The sequence below is a fragment of the Ursus americanus genome, chromosome 25, assembly GCF_024610735.1.
Source record: "Ursus americanus isolate L20-20 chromosome 25, mUrsAme1.1.p, whole genome shotgun sequence".
NCBI lineage: Eukaryota > Metazoa > Chordata > Mammalia > Carnivora > Ursidae > Ursus > Ursus americanus.
Window position 1 is genome coordinate 37,222,491 of NC_142151.1, and position 25,093 is coordinate 37,247,583.

Genomic DNA, 25,093 nt, shown 5'->3' on the forward strand with positions numbered 1-25,093 from the left:
TTATATAATCAATCATATGAAGACCTTAGACTTGAATGTAAGTTTTAAAATTATAGAAATGTGGCTAAAACCAGCTCAGAAAACTGCATTTTTACATTTACCCAATTTGCCATTTTTGCTCTGGAGGAATAGATGGCAAACTTTTACTATAAAAAATACTTTAGGCTTTGCAGGCCATAGATCTCTGCTGCAACTATTCAATTTGTAATGCAAAAGCACCCATAGGAAATATGTAAACAAACAGAAGTGACTCTTTTCCTGCTTTAAATAGGACTATCTTTTGGTTTCAGATCCAAAACCTAAACTCAATCCAGCCCTAGGACAGTCTCTTTAAGAAATATGCCAGCAGTCATGGTTTTTATTCTCTTTTACTGCACAAAAATCTTCCCAAAGAATAACCTACCTCCTTTACATAGTCTAATTTTTTTTTTTTTTTTTTTGAGAGTAGAGAGAGCACACGTGTGCATTTGAGAACAAGGTGGGACTCGCAGAGGAAGAGAGAGAGAGAGAGAGAGAATCCTAGGCAGGCTCCACACTCAGCATGAAGCCTGATGCAAGGCTCTATCTCACATCCCTGAGCTCATGATCTGAACCAAAATCAAGAGTCAGACACTTAACCAACTGAGCCACCCAGCTGGGGCACCCATAAAATATGCCCCCACATATTTTAATTTTAAAGATTGTCAGAGATTTAACATTTTAAAGAACAAGAAATTTTAAGTCCTCTCAAGAGGACTGGTAAAAATGTATATATATTCTATTTCTGACAGCCACTTTGAATGAATAAAATTAAGGCTGTTATGCAAAGTGCCCAAAAGTGAAAAACTTAGTTCCTCTTTGGAATATTGATAAACAATAAGGCAATTAAGTGTTCAGTAATATAGAAAAAGATGTGAATTTTTTTTCTTTCCTTTTCCCAGATGCTTTGGTTCTGAAACAAAAGTCTAAAAACTTTAGAGGCTTTTTTTGATCTCTGACTTCAGAGAGAATTTTAGTGCCTTCAGTTTACTATTCATATAACTCACAAAAATGTGCCCCTGAAATATTCCCAAATAATAGCTGGTTGACAAAATGAATAATGCTATTAAAAATGGGATCAGTTATGGTAACTTTATATAAAGTGATAAATTATTCAGCATTGCCAAATCAAGTACTGACTGGAGGCTAAAAAGAATAAAAGGGAGAGATTTCATTAAAAGTGGAAACATTACTGAAAGTAAAATAAAATATTTTGGAATAAAATATACAAGGGTCTGGTAAGCATATTATACATTAAGGCAAAAATCCAATTTCTTACTAAGAGAGTATAAAATAGAAAAGCATGATCTAATGAAGTCTTAAATAAGGATCCTAACAAGCATTCCTAGATAAAAATCATATTGTTTCTTTTTCCAATTTGCCTTTTTATTCCTGACAGACTCCAGGTGTATTTGAATGAAAACTCATACTTATTTAACTGGCTTAAAAACTGTGTACCTTTTCACTATTAAAAAAAAAAAAATCACTGTAATTAGGAAAAAACTTTATTTAGAGCCTCTGTTAATCCAAGATTAAGTAGACAAACCCTGTATTAAGAGCTACACATCGGGGGCGCCTGGGTGGCTCAGTCGCTAAGCGTCTGCCTTCGGCTCAGGGCGTGATCCTGGCGTTCTGGGATCCAGCCCCACATCAGGCTCCTCAGCTGGGAGCCTGCTTCTTCCTCTCCCACTCCCCCTGCTTGTGTTCCCTCTCTCCCTGGCTGTCTCTCTCTGTCAAATAAATAAATAAAATCTTAAAAAAAAAAAAAGCTACAAATCAAGTCCCCTTGAAAGATATAATAAGGGGTGCCTGAGTGGCTCAGTCAGTTGAGCACCTGCCTTTGGCTGGGGTCATGATCTCCTGAGATCCAGTCCTGCATTGGGCTCCTTGTTCAGCAGGGAGCCTGCTTTTCCCTCTCCCACTCCCCCTGCTTGTGCACGTGCTCTCTCTCTCTCTCTTTCTCTCTGTCAAATAAGTAAAATCTTAAAAAAAATATATATATATATAATAAGATGTATTTTAAATTATAAACAATATCAACAACAGAAATAGGACGGTGAAAAACAGGTTAAGTAAGATGTAAATGAAATATTTCACCACCACCCCCCACACACCTAAGGACACATTTGTTTAAATATGTTAAAGATAAGAACATTCCACTTCTGTAAAAACTTTCATAGCAAAGCATCTCGAAGTATTTTATGAACACATCTATTACCTGTGTTGCTTCCTTTCCTTTCATGTTGCTCCCATTTCTATCATTATTCAGCAGCAAACCTAAGCATAAAGTGATTTCTTACAGCAAAGGAAATTTTTTTTCTGGTGGGCACAAGAACAGGAGGAAGGAGGCACACTCAAAGAGGGATACAATGGAGTCTAATTCACAGCTTTGGTTCCAATATCTGAAGCCCATCTATGGCAAATAAATGTGGATAAAATCACTGCCGACAATCTTTTTAAATTGCCCACAACATAGGCCATTCTTTGGCTTCCTGCACGTAACCCTGAACTCTCTGAATCTTATGTTTACTTATGCATAAATGTGTACGAAATTTTCCAGGCATTCAAACCATTGTGCCTCTTAAAATAACCCTCAAATCTCTTAAGTCAATTGGAGTTCAGGGGAAAGTTCTAAAATGTTCCTACTTGCCTGCTGGATTTACTCCGGCTTTATTATGAGACCTCAATAGCTTCAATACATGTTAACAGATTGCGATTCCTTGTTGTTAAAGTGGAGTAGAGAAGCACATGTAGGGGTTGGGAGTGGGATAGGTGCTAAAGTCAGAGACAATTGCACATAAATTGCTACCCCACTGTAGCTCCAGCTCATGTGTTATTCTGTAAAAAGGATGGCTTACTGAATCACTTCTAGAAGGGAAGGGACTGTGTATTAGACAGATTCTCCATGAATCTAAAGGAGTTCATTAACTTGGGCAACATAGAACTGTTTGTTCAGAGCTGTGTAAAGTTGTTAAGATGTCAATATAAATTCAAAGACATGTTAAGAACATACAAAAAAAAATGCACATGTAGTAAGAATATGGTTCAGTATTATCTACAAATTCCACCAAAGGATGGTTGAGGTGATAGCCTGAGCAAGGAAGCACTGGAAAGGGGTCCATCCCTATCCTTCTCTGAATTCTCCATTCTCCTTCCTGGTTCTGGGTCAGTATCACCAACATTCAAGATGCCATGATTTTAATTTGCCAGAATAAATCTAAAGCACAGTGGTAGCAAAAATAAGTGACAAACTCTGGCTTAATAAATTAGATCACAAAGTCTTCGAGTTGGACTAGACAAAAGTAAGTGCAATTAATTTAGGCCAGAATCATGGATTAACAGGTAAAGAGTAACTGGACTGGGAGGTGGACAAGAAAACTAGAATGCACATTAAGTATTAATGGTAAGAAGCAATCCTAACAAGGGGCCAGAAAAATGCCATGGATCTGGTTCATTTTCCTTTCCTGTAGTATACAGTACAACTTACTTGACAAAATTATTTAAAAAAAAAAAAAAAAAAAGGACTCACCTATCCAGAAGAAACATTTGCTTTCTAATACCTTTTAAGGAATAGATTTAATAATAAATTACATTCTGGAAATTATCTTTATGTCAAACGTTTTTTAAAGTGTTTAAAATAATGAATGTCATTAAAAAACAAGGCTATTTCCACTTGTTTTTGAATAAAACTGGTGACATAACCAAGAGAAATTTATATTTTTCAGCTTTTTACATTTCAGGGCTCTCTTTAATATACAAAAACATGAATATTTTAATCTAGCACAATATTCACCAAATAATAACATTAATGAACTTTTGGGGAAGGATCTCTGATGACTCTAATTTACTTGCAAAACCTCCTGGTTTCCCCTAATAAACTATAACAGATCCAAAGAATCAGCCCTGGAGGTGAACTATTTACGACCTTCTATTGCACTAAATGTGCCCTTCTCGAGCCTTCAGGAATGCCCTTTGATTTTTAAAGTTTTTAAACTACTCTATATAAACCCCTTGAGACATATAGCTACGTTGTGGTTTTTTTTTCCTACTCGAAATACTCAAAGAATTGCCACCTTTCAGGGATGAAGCACTGAGAGCTATCCTCTCATTTATTACCTGTAAATCCATGTTACTGCTTAACTGTCCCCACCTTGAAGACCCACAGCTAGTGAACGGGAAGGCCAATTTCTTTCCTTCTGGGCTCAGACACAAAATCATGACTTCTTATTATGATACGTGTTAATTGGTTATCACTAGTTGCTGATATTCAATGAAAGACTAATATAAGGAATACGAAGATGGGGGTGATTTTTTCTCTTTCACAAGTCCAAAGACATTCTCACTGTTAACATTCTGACAAAACCAAAATGAGCAAGTGAAGTAAATCACTGTAGGAAAAAAACTGGCCTACTAGGAAGATTGAAGCAGCTAACAATTATGAAAATGCTTGGTAAGCCATAGCGCAGTATGAACAAGGAATGTAAGTTCCACAGGAGCACAGACAGTCATCCGTTTTGCGCACTGACCATCCCAATGGCCTAGGATAGAGCCTGACACATGGGAGAGAGTCAGCAAGCATTTGCTGAACGAATGAAATATGTGATATAATTAAAAATGGGTAACAATGAAGCAGAAATTGCATGCAATGGCATAAGTCCCCTAGTGAAATAGTTCTGTATTTCAGCAATGCACCAATAAAAAGAACTCTGGGGTTTTCTCTTCGACATTTGGATTAGTACACTCAATGAGTTAAGGTTAGGAAAAAAAGCGGGTAGTCAATATGCTGAAATGATTAAAAATCACATTTTGTGATCCACTCCAAAGTAAGTGTCTAAAGGATCGGAAGCGGTTGTTTGCTGACATTTCAGAAAGAAATATAAAGAAATACTGTTATCTTTCCAAAAACAGTAGCTCTTCTATCTCCTCTATATTCTCTACAGAACATCAATCACTATGTCTTCAGTCAGCTAATTTTCAGGTGATAGTAACCTTGTCAGTACTCATTATAACTTCATAATTCTACACAGTAGAAAAGAATTCCCCCAACATTTGGTAGGACAAGAATTTGTCACTTAAATAAAACTAGGGCAATGTTCAGAAAACTACATTCTGTGTCAAATTACAAAGATAAATGAACGTAAATGCTGGTTTTAAGCAGCATATTTTTAGGAACAAATATAGAGAGTTTTAATTTTCTTAAGATACTTCTCTAGATTCAAAAATTAAATGCACTCCTTTATTTTTTAAATAAAAGGTTATTTGTTCAAATGAAAATTAATCTAGGAGAATATCATATCTTCAGTGAGGACTGAGTAAAACATTGGGAAAATATATACTTAAAATATATTAGAATACTTAAAAGGGAAATATAAAGTCTTGTACTCTTATTCCAAAAAATCATTTTTGCATTTTGACACTTTAATAAGTGTACAAGAATGAATATATCCTTGAAAAATTTTTTAAATATAGTTAGGAGAGCCTTTACCCAATAATTGCAATATTTTTAATGAAACAGATACACAAAATTCTTTTTCAGTTATTGAAATAGCTGCATTTGATTTGCATTTGGTTTATTTAAATCTAATCTATAAAATCTACAAAGGTGAAAATTAAGTAACTTTCAATGGTTGAGTAACCAGTCATGATCATTAAGGATTTAAAAATCCTGAAAAATAACTTCTATGGACACAATGCCAAACCACTAACAGTTATGCAAACCACCAATCTTTTCAAAAATGTTATTTTTCATGACACAACATTATTTACTAACTCTTCCTAGGTGAACCTGCTTTATAGGTTTCTAATTTTCCAAATACTTCAGAAATAACGGGGTGGCCCAAATTTCCAAGGAGCATAAACCCTGCCTTTAACTGTATTTGTTCCTTTCCCAAGGTACAAAAAGGCTTTCTAGAGTTTAGGTTTTACACCATGTGAATGAGACCGGTGCTCATATAATTATATTTGTTCCATTCTGTTAGTAACCTTTTCAAACTGAAAGACCAGGACAGGTTCTAAACATGTTAAATTCTTTAAAGCCATTAGCAATAAATTTGATCCGGCAGTTTGCTGTGACAATGGAATCTGCTGAAAAAGCGTCTATTAGTCATTCTGGACAAACCCATCGGGATTAAAAGAATGAGTTAAGATCGTCTAAGGACGCAGCGAAAAAAAAATTAATCCGACTGGATCTCAGCTTCTGAGTTTGTAAGAGACTTTTTCCTTTTTTCCACTGACCATTTCGGCTGCCTCTCCATACGCTTTAGCTAATAGCTGACTAAACCGTCCGCATCCTCTTCCCAATCACACACTTAGGTTTTCTCCGAAAATGAAAACAAACCAAAACTGTCTTTCTTTGGGTAAGTAAAATCCCATTTATGGGTGAATTTCCTATTCCAGGTGCCAATTCAGCTATTTCGGCTCAGCACAAAGAAAAAGTCGGCCTTGATTTCCTTGGCCTTAGTGATCCAAAATGTTAAGAATGGAGAAAGCCAAAAGTTTGCGCAACTCTCCTTCCAAAGATCTTTGCGAGCGTTCTTGAACCGCCCCGGCCATCGAAACGTTTTGAGAAGGAAAACCCCCCAAAGAAGGCCTCGCGAACTTCTCCTTGCCAAGAACTTCCCAGGGAGCTGGTGTCGCGCAGCCTCCAGGACAGGCGCCGGCGGGCAGAAAACGCTCAACTTGGGAAACCCCGTGAAACTGGTCCAGCGAGCCCGGGGATCTTGGGACTGGGGCTGCCCTTTCCCGCTAACCCAATGAGGTGCATTCAGGGTTTCTCCGGAAAGGCCTGAAAATCAAGGTAGCCCTACCACTTGTTGAAAAGAGACCGAAAGGAAGCTAATGGTGTGGGATAGGGGAGGAGAGGTGTCAGAGTTAGTGGTGGTACCCTCTTTACTCCCGAAGTGGCATCTCCACTAAAGCTCGAGACGCTCTAGGAAGGTCCCAGGCCAGAGCGGATTCCTGCGCGCTGGGGCCGGGGCTTCCTTGGCGCAGGGCGCACCTCCGAGCGCCTGGATCCCGGACCCGCCGGGCAGGAGGCGCCGGGCGCGGGTGGGGAGGGAAAAGCTAACTCACCTGGGGCTGAAGGCTGGAAGCTACAGTCTCGGTCCGCCGGAGTCCGGCCCGGCAGCCTGGCGCCGTCCGCCGAGGGGCTGAGCACTTGAAAAGCCCACCGCGTGCCGTACGGCGCGCCGCCGGGGCTGACTTGCTCCGTCGCAGGGCACAGCTTGAGGGGAACGGGGCTGGCGGGCAGGGGCCGGACCTGCACGCCGGCGGCCGTGGCGGCGGCGGCAACTAGAGCGGACGCCGGGCCGTGGTGCGCGGGTGGCTGCAGCCCGTGCGGCGGGGCGCCCCCAGCCCGCAGCAAGTTCTCGATCAGGAAACTCTTGCCCAGGTTGCCAAAGCCCGGCGCTGTGGGGAAGTTGAGGAGCGCGGAGGACGCTACCACGTCCCAGTACGCGCCGGCGTGGGCCGCCACGGCGCTGGGGAGCATAGTGCGGCTTCCGCACGCCGCCTGCGCGCCCGCCTCTCGCTCCGCGTCCCGCACCAGGTCCGCGCCGCGGCCTCCGGTCGCAGCCTCCCTCAGAACTGGAGCGCGCTGAGCCCGGGAAGGAGGAGAGGGCACCGAGGACGCCGGCAGGCTTGGAACGATATTATTTATTTGGGTTGGGCGTTTTTTTAAAGGATGGGAGGAGTGAGTGTGGGAGGGGGAAGCTGTGCGTGTCTCTGGCCCGCGGCGTAGGCTCTGGGGGCGCCGGAGGAGTCCCTCCCGCTCCCTATGCAGATCCGGACTTTTTTTTTTTTTCTAGAAGGCTGGAAGGTGTGTCTAGCCCATCCATTCATGTCACCCAGCCTACAAAGTGACAGACGCGGCCAACAATAAGGGCGGCCCCGAGAGTCTGAGCTTTGGCCAAGGGAGGGGACGCATAGCGGGAGGAGGTGGGCGTGGAGGCCACAAGAACCGGGCGCGCTCGCCCCCTCCCCACGGCCGGGCCCCTGGCTCTGCAGCCCACGCAGCCCCCGGGACGCGAGAGCGCGCGACCGCGGATGAGGAGGGCGGGCGACACTCGCTTGCAGAGAGCTTTCGGTGTACCACCTGTTGGTCGACCCCTGGCTCTCCCGTGTTGATGTCACTTCTTCAGGAACGAAGGGGCATCCAGGGTAAGCGAAGAGTAGTCACTAGTGTCTTGAAAGGCTGTAGTCATCAGAAAAAGTCGCAAGTGTTAGAGACATCGTGGTCCTACAGATGAAAAGTTTTAAAGAGTGGGTTGCATATGAGATGTGCCCCTCCCGCCTTGTTAAGGCAAAGGAAAGAGTTTTTCTTGAAGACCTTTTAAGAAATTTCGTAGGTTCTAGTAATTCGTTTCTAGTCACTTTTTAATAAGATTTGATTTAGGAATCACTCCAGAAGAGATGTTCTAATAAACTTTGATATAGAGAAAGTGATCTTTGTTGGAGTTGGTTAAATGGTTGGGTCCAAAACCCAGGAAGAAAAGCCACCACCAAGTTTTCCTATAAAAACGGTCTTCTTCCACAGAGACCAGAATGAGAACACTGAATTACTTAGGATTACAGTTGCTCTTTTTTCCCCAGTAGAAATTTGGGCAATTTCCAGTTTATTAACAGGGACTGGACAGGCAAAAAAAGAAAAAAAAAACTGTGTGTGTGTGTGTGTGTGTGTGTGTGTGTGTGTGTGTGTAGTTAAAAGTTCCTTTAACCACAAGGCAATTTAAAGCTCCTCGTTTTAGAAACTGTATCAATGGCGTTTTAAAACTGTGACTGCTCTGTCAAGTAACAATTCCCATTGCTACTCTCCTGTGCAAATTTAGATGCATTTATTTAAAATAAAAATTTTAAAGGATGTCTGAAAGGTCTGGGGTTGCATGTATAGTTTTCTTCTTTATCCTAATAATAACATGATTCCTAGCTTCAATTTACTTAAAAGCTGGTGGAGGTTGTCAGGGTAGTGAGATAACTTTTCTTTAAAAATTCACCTGGTTGATTTGTGTTTCATTTACACTAGGTATGTCAAAAGCTTTCTAGAAATCCACTCAGTCTACCTGCTGCTAAATGGAAGGGAAGTTTTTGCAAGGCTGGTGTATGTTACTAATATTCATTCACTTATGGATTTAGTCAACAAATCTTTACTGAGCATTTCATATTTATTGAGCATTTGTGATGGTCCTGGGAATATATAGAAAGAAAAAGAAAGGTCTGGCCCTTGCTTTGTAGAAATTCAAAGATTAGTGAGGGAGAAAAACAGTAATATCTGAGAAAGGGACTGTAATTTGGAAGGAAAAGTGTGAGGAAACCTCCAGAGTAAGATTCCCCTTAAAAGGTGAACAGTGGTCAGGGATGGGATGTGAAGTAGTAACCTTTGAGATTAGCAAGGAAAAGAGAGATTACATCACCCCTGCCAGTCCTAGATCATAGCCACCATTTATTCAGTGTTTACATTTGTCCAAGTATAGGACTAAACAATTTGTGCATATTAACTTGTTTAACTTCATAATAATATTATAAGGTTGGCACTGTTATTGGCCCAGTGTTAGTGAGTAGACACAGAAAATTTAAGTAACTTTCCTGAAGCTGCACAACTACCAGAGTGATGAGGTTGAGATACAACCTAAGCTGGATGATTCCAAAGCCTTAGAACCTTTAAGTTCAGCTGTCACTCTCCTCACAAATCGACCTGCCATGCTAAATGGTGTCATCTGGCCTTGCAAGGGAGGCTAAGAAACAAGTATTCTGTTGTTCCGTGGTGGAAGGTAGCAATGAAGACTTGAGTCAAGAATAACTGTTGAGTCAGTCAGCTTACCACAGGCAGATAGGAGGCAACTGGAGAAATCCAGACACAAAGTGATGTGGAATTTAACAAAATTAATGGCAAGAAAATGGAATGGAGGGGATAGATATTACAGTGAGTTGAATCTATAGGACAGGATGATGCAGTTCTCAACTGGAGGTGAGCCCCTCCCTACTCAAGAGACGTTTGGCAATGTCTGGAGATATTGTTGGTTGCCACAACTTGACAAGAGGATGGGGCAGGTAGCCACTGGCACCTAGTAGCTAGAAGCCAGGGATGCTGCTCAACATCCTGTAATGAACAGGACAGCTCCCCCAACAAAGACATATCCAGCCTGAAATGTCAACAGTGTGGTGGTTGAGAAACCTCGGTTATAGAGGATAAGAGAGAATGTAGAATCACTTCCAGTTTTCTGGTCTCACGACTGAGTAGATGCCCACTTCATCAGGATGGGGACTTATAAGATGAGAAGCAGGATTTACATGGAGGTATGACCAGAAAGATGGAGACAGATGTTCTGGTTGTTTGCAAAAACTTCCAGGGAGAATAGTGTAGTGAGAAGAGAAATGAACCAAGAGACAAATGCTGGGGAATATTGGTATTAAGAGGATGAATAGAAGAAAGAGGAGCCTTGAAGGAGACTGAAAACAAGCAGTCAAGATTTGGTGACTGAAACCAGAAGAGAGAATGGAGCCATGGAAGTCAAAGGAGAGGAAGTTTCAAAAAGGAGGAATGGCAGACCTTGGTAAAGAACTGTTGTATGCTCAGCAATTTCCTTTTCCAACTGGACAAACAGCTACAGTGCATTTCCCAGCCTGCCCTTCAGGCTGGGTATGGCCACTGCAATAAGACAAGTGATCTGTTTCTCCTCCAGTTCTGTCCCCTAACAATCCACACAGTCCTTTGCTCGTCAGCTGCCAGATGCAGAGGTCCAGGGGATGAAGAAGTCCTCAGGGCATGATGGAACCACAAGATGAAAGCAGCCTATGTTCCCGAAATCACCACATGGAAGGCACACAAAAATGAATATTTACATAAGTAGATTATGACATAAGCAAAAAATAAACATTTATTGGGTAATGCCATTAAGATTTAGGAGTTGGTTTTCAAGAGCATATCCTCACCTACCTTAATTAATATACTGATTCTGCAAATGCCTCAGATTAAAAAAAAATTTAATTTGATCCTTAGTGACTTGGGCAAGATCCTTTTTGTCGGGAGCAAAGGAAGTAGACACCAGTTTGTGTATGATTGAAGATGCATAGAAGGTAAGAAAGTAGGGAGGTAGAAGTTGAAGAAACATAGGAGGAAGGTAAAGGGAGTTATAGGGTCAAAAAAAAAAAAAAAGAAATGGAAATATTTATAAAGTGAGAGAAAAGGGGCTGGAGGTAAAAGCGTGTTTGATAGAGCAAAGAGCGGTGATACACCCAGCACAGGCTGTGAGGCTCTTTACCTTTTGGTAAGGAAGTGTTCTGGGTCTGAGGCCTATTCTTATGCAGCCAAGTGAGCATGAAAGACCACATTCAGGAGACTGCCTTTCCCAACAGTTATCTTTATCTTCAGGTAACATTAGAGGGTGTTTTACATAGCACAATAGACATTATAAGTTATTTTTCATCTGATAAATAAGGTATTTAAGATTCAGAGGGAAGCATTCGCACCTTTACTTGAAAGGCTTTACCCTCCAGAATCGAGTCCAAGGCTTAATTCTGACCCAGCCCTGTGTTCTGTCGCTGACTTCAGGAACTAATTGCCTAAATCCAGCTATAATCTTAGCAGTGTGCTGGGACTGGAACACTGTCGCATTTCCTCAAATGAATCTTTCATACAGAATGTGAACTTGGAAGCCCTGAGAGATGGACATCATTGAGCTTACAGACATATTACAGGACTGTTTCTGTATATGCTTGCACACAAATGTTGAAACGTGTCATAGAATTCAGTCTGACATTTGCATTCACACCTGGCCGTGGGGCTATGGAGATGGCTCCAAATCTCTTAATTTGCCTAATTAGCTATTTGAAGCTTCTTGTATTTATGAAAAAGAACCTAATCATTGAGAAAGCCCAATAGACTCAGGCCATTTTCATCCCTTAAAGAACCACTTTGGTCTATGCTGAGATCTGGTCCAAAAAAAAAGAGCATCATTGCAAAATCAAATGCCTTCAGGGTCAGATGGCTGACACCTATGGGTTAGCCGTGTATAAAATAATAGAGAGTGACTTAGCTATTAAAGAGTGGGGGTGGGGGCTCAGAGGCTGCCAAACAAAGCATATGCTTAGGACTATTTGTCCTTAGTCTGGAGAAGTAGGCTTGGGCCAGATTATGCCTCGTATACAGTACTCAGGATTTTGGACTTTGTCCTTAAAGCAATGAGATGTACACCAGAAAAAAAGAAATTGTAACTATATGTGGTGATGGATGTTACCTTAAACTTATTGTGGTACTCATTTTGCTATACCTATCAAATCATTATGTTGTACACCTAAAACTACAGTGTTATATATCAGTTATATCTCAATTTTAAAAAAGAAAGATGTGATTTCATATCTGCATTTTGAAGGATCACTCCTGTGGTATGGAGACTGTACTAGGATCTGGAGAAGGTGCTGACTAGACACCATTCAATTAATCCAGAGAAGAGATGCTGGGACTTTGGGCTGGGTTCGCAGCCATGGGGAGAAGCAGGAGAGTATGATAGCTATCTAGAAGGTAGCTGTGAATTTAGAGTCTGAGGGAGTCTTTTCTAAGGAGCCGGTGTGCTTGGTTTTATCAGCCTATGGGAACTATATAGCCCATTGTGTTTCCGATATGTTTTGAATGCCAAGAAGTTGAGCTCAATTTAGAGTTCAATTGAAGTAACTTCTCTCGTCTCCAGCCTCAGTTCACTTTAGATCTTTCATGTTTATTGCTGACTTTGTTATATGTGTAACCATTTAGTGCACCTCCTCCAACCCTATAAGTAATAAGCAAATACAGCAAACAAGTAAATCTTTTTTTTTTTTTAATTTTAAACACACATGCTTATAGTAGTTCCACTAAGAATTCTAGGGAATCTAGGGGCGCCTGGGGGGGCACAGTCGTTAAGCGTCTGCCTTCCGCTCAGGGCGTGATCCCGGCGTTCTGGGATCGAGCCCCACATCAGGCTCCTCCGCTATGAGCCTGCTTCTTCCTCTCCCACTCCCCCTGCTTGTGTTCCCTCTCTCACTGGCTGTCTCTCTCTCCATCAAATAAATAAATAAATAAAATCTTAAAAAAAAAAAAAAAGAATTCTAGGGAATCTAAAGAAGCTTCCCTAATACCTCCACAATCAGCCGAAATCTCCCTTTGGGCAAGAGTCTGTGCTTGGGGAAAAGATAAGCTTCTCATAGCCCAGGTACTATGCACTCTGGATTGTTGACCTCGCTGGCAGCCTCGGAGCACCTACTCCAACAATCAGACATCTTTGAAAAGAAGATGTGATTGTGAGGAATTAGTTCTGTTCTTGACTGAAAGGAGAAAATTCAAGAGTCCCATTGTAGCCTTTTTAGTAACCACTGAAAATCTGGCTGGTGCAGGTTACTCAGGGAGAAACAAGTATTTCCCAAAACTGCTAACTGTGTAGATTCTCTCCACTGCCCAACACCCACTCACAACTCAGAACCTTAGGCAGATTACATCCTAATCCTTAAATTAGAGAAAAAAATATTTTTTAAAAAGTCCAGGAATATGTTAAGAGGTACATTCATCTACTTCAACAGTCATTACTCAGTTAAATTCTGTACAATAATATACTTTCTTAAATATTCTCCCATTCCCTCCACCCTACTCCATCCGCAAATACTCTTGGGTCTTCAAAATAAATTCTAAAAATCTGGCTCACCTCTGAAAGACATTTATAAATATGTTTTCAGTTTTGATCTGGCAGGACTCATGCTCATATTGTCTTCCTTTTCCTGCACATGTCCTTTCTGGCTGGCTCTGTTGGCTTTTTGTGCATTATTTTGCCATGCCTCGGGCATTGTTCATCTCCGTGCCCTGCATTCTACCTTCAAGCTCTATTTTACAGACTTTCTTCTGTAACTGGGAGACTTCCCAGTTTCTTTCCAGGCTATTCAGTTTCTTTGGCATTCCTCGCTCATTGATCATTTCTAACCACTTTTCCACTTGTCCTGCTTGGCCCGCAGTGGAATGTGAGACTACTGAATGATTTTGAGGAAATTACTCTGGATGCTGCCGAGCAGCAGGTCTTTTCAACTGTTCCTCATTGTCTCAGTGTCCTCACAGCCACAGGTGCCTCTCATTCATATTGAAATCCCACAGAGTTTTCGGGTTTGCCCTGAATTACTGCTTTGGACAAAAGGGAGGATCCACATCACATTGTGAGTTTTGTCCCATTCCCCAGTGTTTACACCAGAATCGTCCCTTCAGATGAACATTAACTGTTTTTTGCATTTACTGCCAAAAGTATGGTACACACTGAGAAGTTAATCCCTTGTGAAACTGCTCTAAGGCTATGAACTCAGGCTCTCTGAACCAAATTTAGATGTGTCAATCCCCTTGCTTTAAAGTGTCATTTCTCTGGCCAGAATTCGTCTTATGTAAAATGTAATAAGCATTTTAGGTGAATAAACAAAAATTAAGCCCTAGAGTATTTGTTTCTTTCCTAGTCCCCCAGTTCTCTATTGAGTTTCACTGCTTTGATTTATTTGGAAACTAGAGTAATATCACAAAGCTTCTGAAGTAAGCATTGCTTGACAGCCAACCATTTAAATTGTATGGTGTAATTCTCAAATGACCCTCCTTATACCACTTAAACATATGCTCTCTTTTTTCAGGGTCATGCATACATTTCACACTCCCCATCACTCCATCTACACATCTCCCCCAGCCCCAATCCAACACCTCTGGTCCAGCTATCCTTTCTTCTTTTAGCCTAAGTACCAGTTGGTTCACAACCCTAGGAGCTTACCAAGTGAAATCTGAAACTGGCCCCCAGTACCCAGAGGGCAAGGAGAGACCAAAGAAAGAGGCAGGCCACTCCAGATTGGACAGTGGTAGGTTGGCTAAACAAGGGAACTTACATACGAGACTTCTCTTGGGTGGCCACAAGACCAGTAGATCTCCACACCACCCACCAGATCTTAAAAGTTCATATCAAGGCCTTAACTGAGTTCTGTCATGTTATACCATCCAGGTGGTCTCAACAACATGTTGCTCTCTGAAGGCTTTGTCTTTGAAAACACCTTCCACTCTGGGAACAGTGGGGAGAGTGTACATTCCAAGCACAGGGGCGGGGGTGAGGATCCTCTGATTGCCCACATCCAGTGTCTAGTTCTTGGGTCAACTGGCAGTCATGATCTCTCAGTTACCTCCCCCAAAACTTCACCAACTCATGACTGGCTCTTATAATCTTACCCCCCTCTTCCGTGATGTGCCCTGAGCAATCAGCAGGTTTCACCAACATGGAGATGACTTGTTTGGTGGCTATCTGGCTGTGCTGGAGGCAGATACCACAACATTAATAGAGGCACATACAAGAGAAAATGCAGATCATGATAAAGATTCCAAAATAAAGTAATAGTTTTGTTTTGTTTTGTTTTTCTACTAAGAGTCCCATGATCCAAACAGTTGATTGCTAAATCCCCTAGGCTATGGGTTGGATCACTCAGGGAGTTCACTTGTGTCCTCATATGATTTAATAAAGATGACACATCAACAGACTCCTCAGGTATGAACACACAACTCTTTGTTTGGACAATGGCACAAATGCCTAATTGCAAGGCATTAATCATGTCCAAGGCCATTCTATTTTGGAAGACAGCTCTTCTCATTAAAGACGTTTCGGTATTCAGTTAAGGACAGGCTTTGTTGACTATCATTTAAGGTTTGCTTGGTGAATTTGCTAAATGTGCTATAATGTTCTCCAGGCCAATGGAGGAAACAAAGATGGTGTCCAAATGATTGTATTGGTGGGCAACAGGAGTTCATGGATTGGTGGACTTTTGAAGTAATAAATGGGTTCACATCGTCTGTAGTTGTGGTAGCATCATTACTGAGGTAAGACAGTGGTTGATTTCTTGACATTCAGGTATGTAATACTTTTGGAGTGAATCTGTCCCTGACTAGCTGACTTTCAGATGCAGTTTGCTGATAATATTTGATTGACATGCAAAAGTGCCTTCACTAAGGGGACTTACTGTTTATCTATTGAACAGGATTAAAACTGATTCAGGTGGCTACTTGTTACCATGGTTACAGAACAATCACTTTAGAAAAAGCTTATGGAAAGTTTTTAAATTCTCAGTTCTCCCTTTTCAATCCTCATTCATCCAGGGCTCTAGAAGAGATAATGAAGATTTTCCAGATCTTATCACAGGTGTTGATTCTCTTTATAAATATGGTTTGTAGAGATCTGATTTTTAGATGGAGTGTTAGTTGGTGTGATATTATCCTGTGTTTATCTGGAATCATTTAGGTCATCTGTCAAGATAGTGACTATGCAGAGGTATTTAAGACTCTGGACAGCAGACATCAGACACCTGTGACACAAGTAAATATAAATAGAAGTATTCAAGAAATTATCAGAAGATTCTCTAGAACTAGGTCTGATTAAATAAATAATTCCAAACAATTTTTATATGACCATCTTAAATAGCCAGGCTGCCTTGCTTTTTTTTAGATTTTTATTTCAGTACAGTTGACATACAGTGTTATATTAGTTTCAGGTATACACTATAGTGATTCAACAATTCTATACATTACTCAGTGCTCATTATGATAAATATACTCTTAATCCCCTTCACCTGTTTCCACCATTCCCCCACCTACCTCCCCTCTGGTAACCACCAGCTTATTCTCTATAGTTGAGAGTCTGTTTTATGGATTGTCTCTTTTTTTCCCTTTGTTTGTTTTGTTTCTTAAATTCCACATATGAGTGAAATCATAAGGTATTTTTCTTTCTCTAACTGATTTATTTCACTTAGCATTATATTTTCTAGATCCATCCATGTTGTTGCAAATGGCAAGATTTCTTTCTTTTTTATGGCTGAATAATATTCTGTTGTGTCGGGGGGAGGGCACATCTTCTTTATACACTCATCTACGGATGGACACTTGAGCTGCTTCCATAATTTGGCTATTGTAAATAATGTTGCAATAAACCAAGGGGTTCATGTATCCCTTTGAATTAATGTTTTTGTATTCTTTGGATAAATACTCAGTGGTGTGATTCATGAATCATAAAGTAGTTCTACTTTTAACTTTTTGAAGAACCTTCATACTGTTTTCCATAATGACCACACCAGTTTGCATTCCTACCAAAAGTGCACAAGTGTGCCTTTCCTCCACATCCCCACCAAAACCTGTTGTTTCTTATAGTGTTGTTTTTAGCCATTCTGACAGGTGTGAGGTCATATATCATTGTAGTTCTGATTTTGTATTTCCCTCATGATGAGTGATGTTCAGCATCTTTTCATGTGACTATTGGCCATCTGTATGTCTTCTTTGGAAAAATGTCTGATCGCGTCTTCTGCTCATTTTTAAATTGATTTTTTTTTGTTATTAAGTTCTTCCTTTGTTTTAGATACTAACCCTCTTTATTGAATATATCATTTGCAAATACCTTCTCCCATTCAGTAGGTTGTCTTTTAGTGTTGTTGGCTGTTTCCTTTGCTATGCAGAACCTTTGTATTTTGATGTGGTCCCAACACTTTATTTTTGCTTTTGTTTCCCTTGTCTCAGGAGACATATCTAGAAAAAAGTTGTGATGGCTGATGTTGAAGAAGTTATTTCCTGTGTTCTCATTGAGGGCTTTTATGGATTTAGGTCTCATATTTGGATCTTTAATACATTTCGAATTTATTTTTGTGTATGAGGTAAGAAAGTGATCCAGTTTCTTTCCCATTTTGCAGTCCAGTTTTCCCAACACCATTTGTTAAACAGACAGTTCTTTTCCCATTAGATATTCTTTCCACTTTATCAAAGATTGACTGACATATAGTTTGGGTTTATTTCTAGGTTTTCTGTTCTGTTCCGTAGATCTATGTGTCTGTTTTTATACCAGTACCATACTGTTTTGATTACTACAGTTTTGTATTATAAATTTTGATGCCTCCAGCTTTGTTTTTCTTTTTCAGGATTGCTTTAGCTATTCAGGGTCTTTTGTGGTTCCACACAAATTTTAGGATAGTCTGTTCTAGTTCTGTGAAAAATGCTCTTGGTATTTTGATAGGGATTGCATTAAATGCATAGATGAATTTGGGTAGTATAGACATTTTGACAATATTTGTTCTTCCAATCCATGAGCATGGAATGTCTATTGTTTCTTTATATGATCTTTAATTTCTTTTGACAGTGTTTTATAGTTTTCAGAGTAGAGGTCTTTCACCTCTTTGGTTAGGTTTATTCCTAGGTATCTTATTTTTGGTGCCATTGTACATGGGATTGTTTTCTTAATTTCTTCTTCTGCTTCATTATTGGTGTATATACATGCAACAGATTTCTGTACTTTGATTTTGTATCCTGCGACTTTACTGAATTCATATATGAGGTCTAGCAATTTTTTGGTGGAGTCTTTGGGGTTTTCTATATAGAGTAACATGTCATCTGCAAATAGTGAAAGTTTTACTTTTTCTTTACTGATTTGGATGTCTTTCTTTCTTTTTGTTGTCTGATTGTGGTGGCTAGAACTTCCAGTACTATGTTGAATAAAAGTGATAAGAGTGGACATCCTTGTCCTGTTCCTGACCTTAAGGGAAAAGCTCTCAGTTTTTTCCCATTAAGGATGATGTTAGCTGTGGGTTTTTCACATATGCCCTTTATTATGTTAAGGTATGCTCCCTCTAAACCTATTTTGTTGGGGGTTTTTATTTTGAATAGATGTTGTACTTTGTCAAATGCTTTTTCTGCATCTATTGAAGTGATCGTATGGTTCTTATCCTTTCTACTATTTATGTGATGTATCATGTTGATTGATTTGTGAATATTGAACCACCCTTGCATCCTAGGAATAGATCTCACTTGATCATGTTGAATAATCTTTTTAATATATTGTTGTGTATAGTTTGCTAACATTTTCTTGAATGTTTCTGCACCTATGTTCAGCAGAGATATTGGCCTATAGTTCTCTCGTTTTGTGTCTTTACCTGGTTTTGGTATCAGGGTAATGCTGGCCTCATAGAATGAATTTGGAAGTTTTCTTTCCTCTTCTGTTTTTTGGAATAGTTTGAGAAGAATAGGTATTAACTCTTCTTTAAATGTTTGGTAGAATTCACCTGTTAAGCCATCTGGTCCTGAACTTTTATTTGTTGGGAGTTTTTTTTATTAGTATTATTACTGATTTGATTTCCTTGCCAGTAATTGGTCTGTTCAAATTTTCTATTTCTTCCTGCTTCAGTTCTGGGAGGTTATGTGTTCCTAGGAATTTACCCATTTCTTCTAGATGAACTATTTGCTGGCATATAATTTTTCATAATATTCTCTCATTATCCTTTGTATTTCTGTGGTGTTGGTTGTTATTTCTCTTTTTATTGGTGACTTTGTTTATTTGAGTTCTCTCTCTTTATTTATTTATTTATTTATTTATTTATTTATTTATTTATTTTGAGGAGTCTGGCTAAAGTTTTATCAGTTTTGTTGATCTTTTCAAAGAACCAGCTCCTGGTTTCATTGACCCGTTCTGTTTTTTTGTTTTTTGTTTGTTGTTGTTGTTTAGTTTCTATATCATTTATTTCTACTCTAATCCTTATTATTTCCTTCCATCTACTGGCTTTGTATTTTGTTTGTTGGTCTTTTCCTAGCTCCTTTAGGTGTAAGGTTAGGTTGTTTGAGATTTTTCTTACTTGAGGTAGGCCTGTATTACTATAAATGTCCCTCTTAGAACCACTTTTGCTGTATCCTAAAGATCTCGGACTGGTGTGTTTTCATTTTCATTTTTCTCCATGTATTTTTTGCTTTCCTCTTTGATTTCTTGGTAGACGCATACATTATTTAGTAGCATGTTATTTTGCCTCCATGTATTTGTGCTCTTTCCAGATTTTTTCTTACGGTTGATTTCTAGTTTCACAGCGTTATGTTCAGAAAAGATGCATGGTGTGGCTTCAATCTTCTTAAAGACCTATTGTTGAGACCTGTTTTATGATTTAATACATGATCTGTTCTGGAGAATGTTCTGTGTGTACTAGAAAAGAATATATTCTGTTTTAGGATGGAATGAGCTGAATATATCTGTTAGATCCATCTGGTCCAATGTGTCATTCAAAGCCACTGTTTCCTTATTGATTTTCTGTTTGGATGATCTGTCCATTGATGTAAGTGAGGTGTTAAAGTCCCTTACCATTATTGTACAATCAATTTTTTCCTTTATGTTTGTTATTAATTGTTTTATACATTTGGATGTTCCTATGTTGGGTGGGTAAATATTTATAATTGTTATATCTCTATGTTGATTGTCCCCCATTGTGATTATATAGCATCTTTCTTTGTCTCTTCTTACAGTCTTTTTTATAAGGTCTATTTTGTCAGATACAAGTGTTGCCACCCCAGCTTTATTTTCACATCCATTTACAGGACAGATGTTTCTCCATCCCCTCACTTTCAGTCTGCAGGTGTCATAGGTCTGAAATGAGTCTCTTGTTGTTTTTATGGGTATTTTTTTTTATGTTTCAAATTTTTATTTAAATTCTAGTTAGTTAGCATATAGCGTAATATTGGTTTCAGGAGTAGAATTTAGTGATTCATCACTTACATACAACACCCAGTGCTCAACAAACAAGTGCCCTCTTTAATGCCCATCACTCATTTAGCCCATCCCGTGCTCACCTCCCCTCCATCAACCCTCAGTTTGTTCTCTGTAGTTAAGAGTCGCTTATGGTTTTCTTCCCTTTTCTTTCCCTTCCCTTACGTCTGTTTTGTTTCTTAAATTTCACATATGAGTGAAATCATGTGATATTTGTATTTCTCTGACTTATTTTGCTTAGCATAATACATTCTAGCTCCATCCACATCATTGCAAATGGCAAGATTTCATTCTTTTTGATGGCTGTGTAATATTCCACCTTAATCCATTCATCAGTTGATGGACATTTGTGCTCTTTCCATAATTTGCCTATTGTTGATCATGCTGCTATAAACATTGGGGTGTATGTGTCCCTTGAAATCAGTATTTTTGTATCCTTTGGGTAAATACCTAGTAGTGTAATTGCTGGGTCATGGGGTAGCTCTGTTTTTAACTTTCTGAGGAACCTCCATATTGTTTTCCAGAGTGGCTCCACGAGCTTGCATTCCCACAAACAGTGTAAGAGGGTTCTCCTTTCTCCACATCCCCACCAACATCCATTGTTTCCTGTGTTGTTAATGTTAACCATTCTGACAGGTTTGAGGTGGTATCTCATCATGGTTTTGATTTGTATTTCCCTGATGATGAGTGATGTTCAGCATCTTTTCATGTGTCTGTTGGCCATCTGGATGTCTTCTTTGGAAAAATGTCTATTCATTTCTTCTGCCCATTTCTTAACTGGATTATTTGTTTTTTGGGTGTTCAGTTTGATAAGTTCTTTATAGATTTTGGATACTAACCGTTTATCAGATATGTCATTTGCAAATATCTCTCCCATTCTGTAGGCTGCCTTTTAGTTTTCTTGTTTTCTTTGCTGTGCAGAAGCTTTTTATCTTGAAGTCCCAATAGTTCATTTTTTTCTTTTGTTTCCCTTGCCTTTGGTGATGTGTGTAGTAAGAAGTTGCTATGGCCAAGGTCAAAGAGGTTGCTGCCTGTTTTCTTCTCTATAATTTTGGTGGGTTCCTGTCTCACATTTAGGTCTTTCATCCATTTTGACTTTATTTTTGTGTATGGTGTAAGAAAGTGGTCCAGTTTCATTCTCTGTATGTTGCTGTCCCGTTTTCCCAGTACCAGTTGTTGAAGAGACTGTCGTTTTTTCCATTGGATATTCTTTCCTGCTTTGTCAAAGAATAGTTGTCCATAGAGTTGTGGGTCCATTGCTGGATTCTCTATTCTGTTCCATTCATCCGTATGTCTGTTTTTGTGCCAGTACCATACTTTCTTCTTGATTACAGCTTTGTAATATAGCTTGAAGTCTGGAATTGTGATGCTTCCAGCTTTGTTTTTCTTCTTCAGGATTGCTTTGGCTATTCGGGGTCTTTTGTGGTTCCACACAAATTTTAGGATTGTTTGTTCTAGCTCTGTGAAAAATGCTGGTGATATTTTGATAAGGATTGCATTAAATGTGTAGATTGCTTTGGGTAGTATAAACATTTTAACAATATTTGTTCTTCCAATCCACGAGCATGGAATTTTTTCCATTTCTTTTTGTCCTCTTCAGTTCTTTCGTAAGTGTTCTCTAGTTTTTAGCAAACAGATCTTTTACTTCATTGATTAGATTTATTCTTAGGTATCTTCTGGGGTTTCCCCCTTATGTAACTGTTTTCTTTTCTCTTGCTGCTTTTAAAATTCAATCTTTATCAGTACATTTTGCCAGTTAATTACTATGTGTCTTGGTGTGGACCTCCTTGGGTTGATTTTGTTGGGGGCTCTCTCTGCCTCCTGGATATGAATTTCTGTTTCCTTCCCCAGATTTGGGGAGTTTTCAGCTATTACTTTTTCCAATAGATTTTCTGCCCCCCTTTCCCTCTCTTCTCCTTGTAGGAGAAGAGTGCAAATGTTATACTTAATGAAATTGCTGGGTTCCCTAAGTCTATTCTCATTTTGCAGATTTTTTTCCTCTCATCTGCTCAGCTTGATCGCTTTCCATTATTTTGTCCTCCAATTTGCTGATCCATTCTTCTGATGCTTCTAGTCTGTTATTTATTCCATCTGGTATGTTTTAAATTTCATTTATTATGTTCTTCATCTCTGACAGATTCTTTTTTATCTGTTTATTAAGGGTCTCACTGATGTCCTCCACTCTTTTCTCAAGTCCAGTGATTATATTTATGATCATTACTTTAAATTCTCTATCAGGCATATTACTTATCTTTGTTTCACTTAGGTTTCTTGCTGTGGTTTTGTCTTATTCTTTCATTTGGGACATAGTCCTCTGTCTCATTTTGTCTAACTCTCTGTGTCTCTTGGTCTGTGTTATGAAAATCAGCCACTTCTGCTCTTGAAAGTAGGACCTTGTGAAGAAGAGGTCTTGTAGTAGTCCTGCAGTGGAGTGTCCTGTTTACCAGAAGCTCTCTCCTATGTGTGTTGTTTGCACTCTGTTATTGTAGCTGATCCACTTTTTCTTTCAGTCCAGTCACCTGCAATGGCTCTCTTTGCCTGTTTTGGGCATTGTTTGGTCTGTGTGTGTTAGTAGACCAGTCTGGGGCCACCTTGGGCTTATGTTGAGTTAGACCAGGCATTTGCCAGAGATGCAGTAGCACCAAACTGCAGGGTGCTTTCCCTGTGTTGTCTCCTGAGAAGCTTTCATTGGTGGGCAGGGCCTATAATCAGACCAGCTGTCTGCCCCCAGTGCACCGCTGGGGCCACAGTCTGACTGGTGTGTGTGGTTGTCTTTCCCTCTCCCTAGGGCAGGAGTCACTTTGGAGTGACTGTCAGGGATGCTGGTATACTGCCAGGCTTATGGCCCTGTTTTGAATGGGCTCTGGCCAAGACTGTATTGGAAGGTGCAAATCTGCAAAGCGTGCAAGGGTGGGGTGCACAGTTTCAGTAAGGTTTGCGTATTGGTCCTCCATGAGAGGGGACCTGCCACTGCCAGGACCAAGGTTCCACTAAGCACGCTGGTTAGGAGACACTGCTGGCACAGTTTGTGCTGCTCTTCTGGGGGAAGGGGACCCAGGGCACCAAGACTGAGGCAGGCCTGGCTGGAGGAGACAGATCTGCCAAAGCCAGATGGAGCAGAGTGCAAGCAAGTTAAGTGGTGAAGGTATGTGCTGTGCTAATTCCTGAAGGTGGCCATGTGTTTATACTGAGGGATAGGGGATGGAAATGTCACCTACTAGCTCCTTTGTTTCAGGAAGAGTCTCCAGAGATCTCTGTTCCTCCAGGATATACTCTGAGATTAGTAAATAACTCTCCCTCCCTATGCCCCCAGGTCTTTTTCAAACTGCAGCTTCTGTGCTGTATCTCCAGGGTCTGTGATTTGTGCTGTCTTTTTAATGGTGGGGACTCAGTTTCCTCTTGCCCTCCTGGCTCTCTGAGAGCCAAGCATGCTGATCTTTAAAATTACAGGCCTTAAGTCCCATGGTTGTAAGAACTCATGCAATTTGGCCCCTCTTGTTTTCAAAGCCAAATGTTACGGGGATTTGTTTTCCCTGTGTGGGCTTCCTGGTGTGATAGTCTGTTTTCTCCCTTCTCCACACCCAAAAGTCCCTCCCTCCCACTGACAGTCCCATGGTCCATTTAGCCCCCACCAGGTTTCTGCTATTCCTGCCATCTTTGATGTGGCCTTCTCTCTATTTGTGAAGTTTATTCTGCCAGTCTTCAGGTCATTTTCTGTGTTATCTACATTGACCTGAATGTTATCTAGTTGTATCCTTAAGACAAGGTGAGCTTAGGGTCTTCCTATTCCACCATCTTCCCAGCAATCTACCAGGCTGCCTTTTATTTTAGCTAAGATATACATTGTTTTACCTTACCGAAAAGGTTAATTCAGTGCAGTATGAGTGTTAGCCATGGGCATATTCCTCCCTGGCTGGCCAAAAGAAAGTGTGTATGTCTGTGTGTGTGCGTGTGATCTCTATTTTTATTTGCAGGGTTCTATATGTGTTCATTACATTAAGCTGTTAATATAACTCTCATAGCCTTGGAAATTGTTTATCTGTTTGGATTTTCAATTATTGAGATTTATTAAAATCTCCCACTATGTATTTACTTATTTCTCTTTGTATTTCATAAATTCACATGTAATTTGTATCTTTCTTCTAATAATGTTTCATCTTTAAAGTCTGTTTTGTCTGATATTAATATAGTTATGCCATCATTGTTTTTATTATTACTTTCCTGCTGTATTTTTACATTCTTTCAGTTTTAAATGTTTTATGTTCTTATGTTTCTGATGTCTTTTAGGTATGGCTGGATTTTAAAAGTCTACTCTGAAAACCTCTGTCTTTTAATTAATGAATTTAACTCATTTATATTCAGTGTGATTGCTGATATTTTCAGTTTCTGCTGTTTTGTTTTGTGCTGTCTACTTACCTTTTCATTACTATGCTTTCTCTTTCTTACTTTCTTGATTGTTATTGAATCGATAATGTTTTGTTTATTCCCTTTTCTTTGTCTACTGGGCCAAAAGACCAAATGTGCTCTGTTTCTATTCCACTAATGGTGAATCTAAA

General features: G+C 39.7%; 1 protein-coding gene across 1 annotated transcript in view; it reads right to left on the reverse strand.

Annotated features, from left to right (window-relative positions):
* The window catches only part of DBX2 (developing brain homeobox 2), a 35,251-nt gene extending 27,643 nt beyond the window's left edge, over nucleotides 1-7,608 (reverse strand). Inside the window, exon 1 of the mRNA XM_045800828.2 lies at nucleotides 7,090-7,608. Coding sequence (XP_045656784.2) covers nucleotides 7,090-7,507 — 418 coding nt within the window. The 5' untranslated portion in view covers nucleotides 7,508-7,608. The remainder of the gene's footprint in view (nucleotides 1-7,089) is intronic.
* Between the last annotated feature and the right edge of the window lie 17,485 nt (nucleotides 7,609-25,093).